Source organism: Gordionus sp. m RMFG-2023, chromosome 2 (genome assembly GCF_954871325.1).
Source record: "Gordionus sp. m RMFG-2023 chromosome 2, tfGorSpeb1-WG-v2, whole genome shotgun sequence".
NCBI lineage: Eukaryota > Metazoa > Nematomorpha > Gordioida > Chordodea > Parachordodidae > Gordionus > Gordionus sp. m RMFG-2023.
The window spans coordinates 16,089,067-16,099,557 of record NC_088776.1 but is presented as its reverse complement, the minus strand read 5'-3'; the positions used below and the strand labels follow the sequence as shown (position 1 = coordinate 16,099,557).

General features: G+C 25.4%; 1 protein-coding gene across 1 annotated transcript; it reads right to left on the bottom strand.

Annotated features, from left to right (window-relative positions):
* Nucleotides 1-592: 592 nt before the first annotated feature.
* Nucleotides 593-10,088, bottom strand: LOC135923474 (regulation of nuclear pre-mRNA domain-containing protein 1B-like). Its single transcript, XM_065458236.1, has 7 exons — nucleotides 9,902-10,088; nucleotides 9,728-9,857; nucleotides 9,521-9,639; nucleotides 9,310-9,479; nucleotides 3,765-3,891; nucleotides 2,059-2,234; nucleotides 593-1,167 (listed from the first exon to the last, which is right to left on the bottom strand). Exons 1-7 carry the CDS (start codon nucleotides 10,050-10,052, stop codon nucleotides 784-786), a joined length of 1,257 nt encoding a protein of 418 aa, XP_065314308.1. The 5' UTR covers nucleotides 10,053-10,088; the 3' UTR covers nucleotides 593-783.
* Between the last annotated feature and the right edge of the window lie 403 nt (nucleotides 10,089-10,491).

Here is a 10,491-nt window from a genome sequence, read left to right as displayed (position 1 = left end):
TATTTAAATTTAAAGTACATATATGATAACAATTTCGCAACTGACCGATTTCGACCGTGATATGTCTAATCAATAAACATTATATCGATTATGTAAAATGATTATGCCTAACTCTGTGTACCTAAAAAAAATTAAAAGTAGCATATTTAAAAATTTTGTATTTAATGAGTATATCTATTAATTAATACAAAATATGTCTATCAATATTAGTAACGTTAATCTAAAATCTACATTATCAATCAAGTTAAACCCTAAATATAAAAATGTATGTGGTTAATTATGAATTTCTTCTATTCACTATTGAACCATTGGAAATGGATCCATAAAATGATTTGACATTAAAAATTTTAAATTAAGATTTCGCAAAGCTACTGTAAATTTATCTATTATAAATTAGGCATTCAATGTGATTTCTAAGTAAAACAAATTTAATAAATTATATTTGTAAATAAATTTATTATGTATAATATATACACTGCATTCTTTGTAATTATTACAACATAAGAGTTAAATATCTTTTTTTATATGAATATAATTTTATACTATTACAAATTATATCTTGTATTATAGAAACATTTGCATATAATATTTTTCTAATTCTTAACAAAAAATATATAATTTGGGAAATTTTACGTGCATTTAAATAATAAATTCGTATATTACACTATTAACATGCTATAAACTAAGTATTCATTTCAAAAATAAAATCTAATCTCTAAAAAATTAGCTTATTTACCATTCCCTTCTCGTTTATAAATTTTTATGAGCATTTAATTTAACTCCTCACGTTTTACCACTCAAGTTTAGGTGACTATTGAAAGAATTTTGTTGATTCGTAAAAATATTATTGCTATTGTGAGAATTTTCCAGGGAGGCGGTATCACTGTCTTCACTAATCGTAGGTGAAACAAAATATTTGTGCTGCTGAATTTCGTCTATTGATTTTAAATTTGATGATTTTGTTGAATGCTTGGAAATTTCGTCTGATGTAGAGAGAGAGGTAGAAGTCAATTTTAAGGATGAGTTGTTGAATAAGGACGAAAAAATGTCCTCATTAGTAAAGTTTATTAGTCCAGGCGGCAAAATATCGAAATCTGGTAGTCGATCCAAATGTAATTGGAGTTCAAGTCTGGTAGCGTTAACCTTTTTGAGTTTATCTCGGTAAAACTATGGAGGGGGGAGAGGTAATTTAATCAGGAATAATAATTTTATCAATTGATAAGAAATATAAGAATAAAAATACTATTTCGTAACATAGAAACCAATCCGCATCCAAATTCGGTAAGCGAGTAAAATAATAAAGGGGCACTTGACTATCATTATTTTCATTATGAAAATGGCGGCTCTTATATTAATATACCCAAGCCTAGTCATAGTATATATGGTACAAGCAGTGTTAAATATCAGAATAATTAACAATTAGTGGTTTGATATATAAGAATCTATTGTTGAAAGCTAATTGTATTTAAATTAACGATAGCTATTATTTAAATTAATATTAAATAATAATATAAGTGAAACGAAATTGTGGTTAATTAAAAAGAGAAAACAATTTTATAAAAAGGTATTATAAAATTGATAAGCCGATTAATCTCTAAATTGTTTGGGCTAAAAAAATAAGGAAAATACTCTTTTATGATAATCTTAGCTATTTTTCTAAAAATTATTTTTAAAAGCTTCAATTTAGATCATAATACTTTTATACATTTACAAAACAGTTTTGAACGAGTTTGCTCCTTTTACACTTTTAATATAATTCTGGTTCTTTATTGTTCCTATTCGGTTCGGTTCGCTCCTGATCGGTAATGTATTCTATTTTAATAAAATAAATAGATGTTTAATTTTTTTCAAATATATATTTACATATTTTTAAATCGGTCTTTTCAGTCCGATCCAGTATTTTGAAGTTGGTCCGGTCAAGGTTTTTGCCTTGCATTAATCATACCTATGAAAATTGTGAGTCACCCCATTCAATTTTAAGCCATCACCCAAAATGTTATATATGTTAAAATAAAGTTTGTTCATTATATACATATATATAAAATATTCTAATAATACTTTTATTTTGTCTTCCGTTTCACCGACTAATTTTGTTTGTTGATCCAAATAAGTCTTTAGAATTAGAGAAACCCATTTTCTCTCGTCTAATTCTTGTGACAATCTGTCGTTGTACACGTTTAACATGTCTAAAGCACCATCTATTTCGGCTTCTAACGTTTCGATTTCAAAGATATCTTAATTTTTTTTTGAATAACTTAAATATAATATAGTTAAAAAAAGACCTTTTATCAAGGTCAAAAATAGGTAATTTTAAAAGTGTTTAATTTATTTTTGAAAATTGGGGTATTTATGTCTGGATCTTTTTGTCCAGGACATTTCCCTCATAATTTATATTTAACGCTTCAATACTCCAGTAAAATAAATAATGTAAATGATCCAATGGGATGTAATAAACCTCAATTTCAAATGAATATATCTTTATTTCTATTAAATTAATTATTGATATAAGATACAACTAACCTCAATTATGAAAAATTTATTTATTTTAATTTATTATGCTTAGATAGTTGAGAGAAATGATAACTTGCGCAAAATTTTATAAAATAAAGCTCAATTTTTAAAAATTTTAAATATTGAAAAAAAATTGTCCATCAAAATTCATAATTTTGATCTTAATTCATCAATATAAAAACAGGATTTCATGAAAATGCTCAAACATTCATCACGTAAAGCATTAACATACTTCAAACTAGGGGTGTATACCTATACCACTTTTTGGAGGCCGATCCAATCCGATATTCCCGATGTTAAATTGATATCGGCCGGTTACCGATATCATATCTATTATCAGAGGTCAGTCTGCGGTGATGAGGACTGTAAATATCACTAGCTTCACTAAAAACAGATTCTGAAGAGATTATTGCACACTTTTATAAACAGAATGCGAAAAAAATAACAATATGGCAGAATGTTTATTAACTAATTATTACTATTAAAAATATTAAACATAAAATGGATTTCGATTTTATTTATAAAAATAAATGGTTTTTTAGATATAACTATTTTTAAAAAATTTTATATTTGTTTAAAACGCCATTTTTTTATAGGATCGAAAAATTTTATAATATTTGCCGATAATCGATATTTTAAAATGGGTGAAATATCGACCCGATTCGATATAAAATATCGGTACATCCCTAAATTATATATTATTTAATTCATCTTAGATCTAATTTGAATATTTTTTTGTATCATGCCCATCTATATAAGTATAAGAAAGGAGATAAAGAAATATAAAATCTAAATTTCTAATCCTTATTTTATCCAAATATCAATTTTGATAATAATATATTGATGACGCGATATCGTTTTCAACTAAAACAATCGATTAATTAATTATTGGATTTTCATGTCCTGGTCAATCAAAGGTTTTAATTAAATATGTTAATATTAAAATTAAGTCAGCGATTGGCATAAACCCTGAGTATGATTCGAATAAAAATTATAAAATCTATTCTGAAAAATATAGAGCATAAAATTTAAATAAATATGTTATTGTAACAGACCTAATATAAAATGATTTTATATACTTGCAATTATATAACTAAAATTAAATTTAAGACTAAAAATTTCTCAACTGAAAACACAAAAGTACATATCCATTTTCTAAACCTTTGGTCAGCATTTTTAGAAAACGAAACTTCTTTTTTACATATAATTATATTATTCAAATTTTAAAAAATTATCCAAAAAATAATCAAAACCTTGAATTTTGTCCAAAGCGGAAGTATCAGAAACCCGGGAAGGCAATTTTGAAATTTTTTCTCTAACTACTGCGTCACTCGATGCTGCATTTTCTAGATCATTTAGCATTTTAATGATATCTTCCACCTATGAAATAAATAGAATAAAAATATATTTGAATATAGTAGTTAAATTGTATTATACTACATTTTGCAAATATAAGTGTAACTAGTTTGTCATCTATCTAATACATGTTTATAACTGATTTATAATATTTAAATTATATATATATAGTAAATTTTTTTGCATTTATTTGGTCGTTGTTTGGCAAATTGCTATCCTGTAATAAAGTAATGAGGTTTCTGTTGAGTAAAGAGGCATATTTACTTGCTGGTTACATTACATTTTATTATTTAATGCTTTAATATAATTTTAAAAAATATATATGGATAAAAAAATATAAAACTGAGTTTTTAAAACAAATTAATCTCATTTCATACTGTACTTGTTATATCCTTTTATTGGTCTATCTGGATGCCATTAATTATATGTCACATATCCTCAGTTACTATTTTTGGAAATGTACGTCTACTGTGAAATGTATATAGCTTTACTCTTAATGCATTAAAATACAACTATCTCGTTTTTCAAACTTAAGAATAATCAATTATTTAGATAACGAAAATAGCAGAACACTGCATTCAGCCTATTTTTTATTCAACCGTATCCGAATTTTTTTTTATCTGAATGCAATAATTATTTTCTCAGAGATTCAATACCAATCCAAAATTTTTACGTTTTGGCAATTCGTTGATACAGTTTATAGTAAATTAGATATTTTTACTCCAATAAAAAGTACTAGTCTGACATTTCAATAATAATAAAGGTAAATTACGTCAGACATATCTTCATCACAAAGAGAAAACGTTTTTTCATATCTTGGGAATGAATCGTCACTAATTTTATTCTCCATATATATCTTATTTTTATCATTATCTTTCTTCAAAAGGAGAAAACAAAATACCGTTTCTTTTATTCATTTGGTCTTTAAGGTAATCATGAAAATAATTCGCATAATGATCTATAATTCTATAATATATTAAAAGGGTAACTCACTGAAACTCGGGGAACTTTTTAATATTATTTTTTTTTAATATTTTTTTATTTAAAAACAATAAACATGCAATCGTGTGGATATGGGTGGAAATTTTTTGATGTTATAATAATTCAAAGTTTCATTACTCAAAAGTTTTAAGAATTCCATATTTTTTTCTTGTGAAAATTTTCACAATTCTTTAATTTTACATTAAAAATGGAAAAGGTGTGTGCTATATTAAATGCTATTAAGTTAGGACTATAATTTGTTTTTTTGGTGAAAATTTTCAATTCTTTAATTTTACATTAAAAATAGAGTATATTATTTAAAATTTTTGAAAAGGCGTGTGCTATGTTGGATGCTACTAAGTTAGGACTATTAAATCAAATACTAGATAATTAAGCAATTTATTTGAATAAACATGATATATCTGATAATATATAGATATATATAATTTTAAGGAAAAAGATAAAGAGTTCTATATAAATTTATATTTAAATTTACTTAAATTTGAGGATATATTTTTAATATTACAAAAATAAGAATATTCACGTATATATAAATGAGAGGAAGAATTTCTTCTAGTTCTAGGGAATTTAAAAAAAATATTAAAAAAATTCTTATTGCATCGAAATTTAAAATTAGGCCAATTGAACGTAAAGTATGCAATTCTTAAAACTTTTGAGTAATGAAACTTTGAATTATTATTACATCAAAAAATTTCCACCAATATCCAGAAGATCGCATATTTATTATTTTTTAATAAAAAAATATTTAAAAAATATAAATAAAAAATAATAATATTAAAAATTTCCCCGAGTTTCAGCAAGTTATCATTAAAAGATATCCAATATATCGATAAGACTTAAAGAAAAGAAGAATGAAATGAGAGATTCTAACTCGATTGTATATTTCATTTTTTTTACATAATTTATTTTATATAAATATTACATCTCGATATTTGATTCGAAATTTACGAATAAGAATAATAAATTTAAATTATCGTACGAATTAATAGTTATTTATTTTAGAATTTGCAAATCGTAATAAAAAAAATTTTTTTTAATTAAAACCTATGTAAAGAAATTTTTTTAAATTTTCTGGCAATGGCGGTATTGAATTTGTGATGGTGACTTGTTTAAAATTTCCTAAAATTAAATTAAAACAAATATAAATAATAAGATTACGCAATCAAAAAGAAAAATAATTAGAGTTTTTCTATATTTTGTGACAGTTTAGTAGGGGCACAAATATGATTACAAAAAAGTATGCTTCTATGGCACATCTATAATAAACGCGATTAACCAAGCGATGAGAATTTTTTAGCTAATAATCAATCCAATAATAAATATAATCCTTAAATACCGAGCGAAATTATAAAATCGCGACAGCTATTTAAGTATATTTCTAATCTAATCTTAGCACGGTGGGCTAGGAACTGTCTAAGATGAGCGCACGTGAATTAAACCGAGGCCCATACTCTGCATAATTATGCCAGTATTTTTTTTATCAAGTAAACATAAAAACTTTGTGCTCAAAAATATAATAAAAGGGTAGAACTAACCCAACCATGTTATATCTTGTGATTTATATAAAACTTAAAAGTATAGATAAAGAAGGGAAGAAAGGGCCGGAGTAGATCCTCGCCATGGGTAAATTTTAAGTTATTATTCCAGGAAAAGTTATTGTAAATAAATAATATGGAAAGCCTATTAAGTAGTAGTGTTGTTAAACGGCTCGATTTGAGCCGATTTTTAAAAACGGCTCACTCAATATATTATTCAGAAAAATATTACGCAGCCTAATATTTTGCTCATATATGGCACAAAGATTTGGACATCTATTAGAGAAATCTCTAGGCATATGCAATATTTTTCTGGCTGAAATATGGAGTTAGCCGTTTTAAAAAATCGGCTCAAAACGAGCCGTTTAACAATGCTATTTAGTAGTGCATATTATTCTCAAAAATTTATGACGATCAATAAAATAAGACTAAAGAAGTGTAATAATGAAATAAAGCGGGTTAGTTCAGAAAAATATAAAAAGCCAGTGCAGACCTAAACATTAATAAATAATAAAATATAAAGTAACGTAAAAAGAAACGTGATACATTAATAAGTTTTTTAGAAAAAGGTAACGATTTTAATATTAGCGTTACTTTTGTACACATATAATATAGCAGTAATATGGAGTAAAAAAATAAAAAATAACAGATTATTTTTTACTTTTGTTTGAAAAATCAATCATAATGACTAAAATTCCTAAACCGGTCTCGAGTTCAGGGAAAAAATAGATTAGGGTCCGGGTTCAGTATTTTTGGGTCCAGGTTCGGAAAAACGAGCAAAAAATTTAAAAAAGATGGGCGGACCCGGGCCTAATTTATATTTTTAATTTTCGGACCAGGTGCATTTCAATATCTTTAAAATATTTGGACTAGACTTTGCGGACAAAAAATATAATATTTTTTGGACCTAACTCAGATTTCTTAAAGAAATGGACTGGGAGGATAAATTTTTTAGATTTTTGTTAGGGCTGGGGACCGTGAGAAACCGCTCAGATGAAGGGCTCTAATTGAGAGTTTTTTTAGATAATTTATTTATTATACCCTTTTTGGTAATAATTATTTTTTAAAGGTTTTCATGCATGCTCCATTACTGATACATATTCCTTTATAAATTAAATAAAACGGTTTAACCCTATAAATCAATGAAGGTGGGTTCAGATAGGCCGAATCCGGGTCCAAGTTTGGTTTAGTTAGATCTAGATCCGGTATATATAGAAAATAAAAATAAGAGTTAAAAAAACTTACAATAGCTATAATAAGGAATCAAAATACAGAATCAAGTTTAGACATAACCTAGTATTTTTCTTATCTTTTTTAGAAATCAAACCTAAATGACTAAAATTTCTGAATCCAGGTTCAAGAGAAAAATCGAGTTTGGTAATCTTTAATATCTTAGGGCCCAGATTTGGAAAAAAAGAGTACCAAACTTGGATTCAGAGATCCAGAACCCTGAATATTTAATATAAATCTAGAAGTATTAATAAGCATGGGATGGGGGGGGGGGGGAATGCAGGATTATCCATAAATAATTTGCAGATTTTCATAAATATCATTTTCAAGTAAATAAAAATTACCTCCCTACAATCCCTCCCCCCTCCTCTTCAAAAAAAAGAATACATTGTCACTGCAAACAATAATTTAAAAGGCCTTGCATTTTGTGTTGTATTCTTCATTTATAAGATATTATTGTTTGAATTGAAGTAGTGTAAAAAAAGACAAAAACGTTTCTTTAAATGCAAAAAAAAATATAAAAAAAAGTATAAAATAAGGATGTTCAGATATTTTTGTTTGTATTAAAATGTGGTTATAAATATTATCTTAGAATTGGCACATGATAAACAGTAAATATGCATAACCATCTAGAAATTTTAATACAACTTATAAAAAAAATTATCCTAGTGACATTATTATATAACAATTCGTAAGAGCCCTACAAAGCTACCTAAAACCACCAGACTTGGTGCTTATTTTTTTATAATTTTGGCTGGGCTAGGCATATATAATTTTTAAAATCCCTGCATGGTTTAGCCAATACTAAATTTCATGTCACTAATTAATTGATAACATTTGCCATGTTTTAAATTTTAATTTCATTATTCAAATTCAAAAAAAAAATATATAAGGAAAGGAAGTCAGGAATGAAAAATAAAATCAGCCTATTTTTGCCACCAATCCAATCATGAATAAATTGCTGACTGGATGCTGAATAGAACTTTTACAACTAATTCTAATGTCTTCTTTAAATAATTTTGTCTTATAACCAGTCTTAATGTTATATCAATATTTTAGGATATTTATGCATAAAAATTGCTACTAATTTTGAAATATATATACATTTATATCCAAGCCATTTTAATATTGGCACAGACCTATTTAAAAATAATTAAAACAAAATTGTGAAATACTCAAAAACTAAAAATGTAAAAAATTAATTTTTTTTTTAAAAAGATGTCATTTTTTTTAAAACAAATTTAACAAAATGAGCTAGGTATGGTATAATGATTGTGATATTAAAATTTTTTTTATATAATATTGATAGATTAAAAATTTGTTATAAGATATTAGTAGATTATAGTAGTAAAAGAAAAATTGAAATTTATTTTGACACCACCAAGTGATAACATGTGAAAAATAACATTAAAAACAATATTTGCATCTTTTAATTTTATAAAAAGCAATTTAAAAAAAAGTTTACCAATATTAAAAGTATATTATTTAAAACAGAAAAGCTGAAGAACTATAATCAAATATTTTTCAGAAAAGATGCATTTTAAAGAACAAAAAATGTAAAACCAAAATTATTTTTAAAAAATCTAAGATGGGAGAAGAGAATTCACTCAAATGTTACCCTCCCCTTATAAAATCCTAGCTATATCTATGAGATGTTAATAAAAGATAAGCTTACAGGTGGAATGGTAATATTATCATTTTTGGAAGTTTCATGCATTTCCTCTAATTCTGTCATAACAAAATCAAGATCGTCTTCAATATCATAAGCCTCATTTAATATCTTGTCATCTTTAATAATAGTAGGGGATGTAGTAAATTTTACCTTTTTAGGCTCATTATTTGTGCCTATATTTTTAGTTAATATTAAAAAATAAATAAAATACAACTTTTGGAATTTTCAGTTATCTCCTTGAGTTGATCAATAAATTCATTATCATATATACTTCTTTCACGCCATATTTGTAAAACTCTTCTAACTTTGCTCAAATTGTTTTCATCTAAATCCCTAATTTAATTATAAAAAAATAAATTAGATATAAAATATTTTTTTACTATTTATTTTGTATTGGAAAATAATGTAATAAATATTTAACTTAATCAAAGTGGTTATAGCAATTGGAAGAACAATTTTAAATTCTTTTGCATAATCTGGGGCTTTTTTCCTACCATTCTGAATTATGTCATTTGCAAGGTAGAGTAATATGATTCTTTTTTTATCTTTGGCTAAAAATATTTATCATAAATTATCAATAAACGGTATCCCATACCATTGTATATTTCTCTATGCCATATTTGTACAACTAATTTTGCATATTTTTTGTGATGTATAATCCAAAGTGAGAGAGTTTGAATGCTTTGTTGAGTAGTATTTAAGTCTTTTAATTTTTTCTCAAGACTCGATTCACTAAAATGAGACATTTAATGATAGAATGCAGATTCTATTCATTCATTCATTCATTAATATAACTACATCGGCTAATGATAATGCACGGTAAGCGTGCACTATTTTTTTCATGTTTTTCATAAATTAACAAGCACACCCGAATTTTTAAATTATATGCCCGAGTCTGGCCCAAGCCCGAGCACAAATTATTTGTTCTAGCCTAATCCATTCCCATAATTTTGGAGGTTTTACCTACTTTATTAAATAAAAGTATAAATTTCTTCTATAATTAAGATTTTCTGTATTTTCGTTTCTTTCGTTTTCTGGAGTTCTAATCTTTTTAGAAATTATTTTTATATTTGTAAACATTTTTATGAATATAAAAATCTAAGGCTATTTAATTGAATTGATTATACAAATGAATATATTCCATAACTTCATAACTGCTATAAGCAGTGACCCCTACACTTTTTG

Bases quoted from the DNA above. Each gene is read 5' to 3' on its own strand.
- LOC135923474 (XM_065458236.1), bottom strand. From the start codon at position 10,052: ATGTCTCATTTTAGTGAATCGAGTCTTGAGAAAAAATTAAAAGACTTA. The intron at 3,892-9,309 runs GTAAGCTTATCT...TTTATTTCATAG, and splicing joins ATAATATTACCATTCCACCT to GTGGAAGATATCATTAAAAT. The intron at 1,168-2,058 runs GTATTATTAGAA...CCCCCTCCATAG, and splicing joins AAACGGAAGACAAAATAAAA to TTTTACCGAGATAAACTCAA.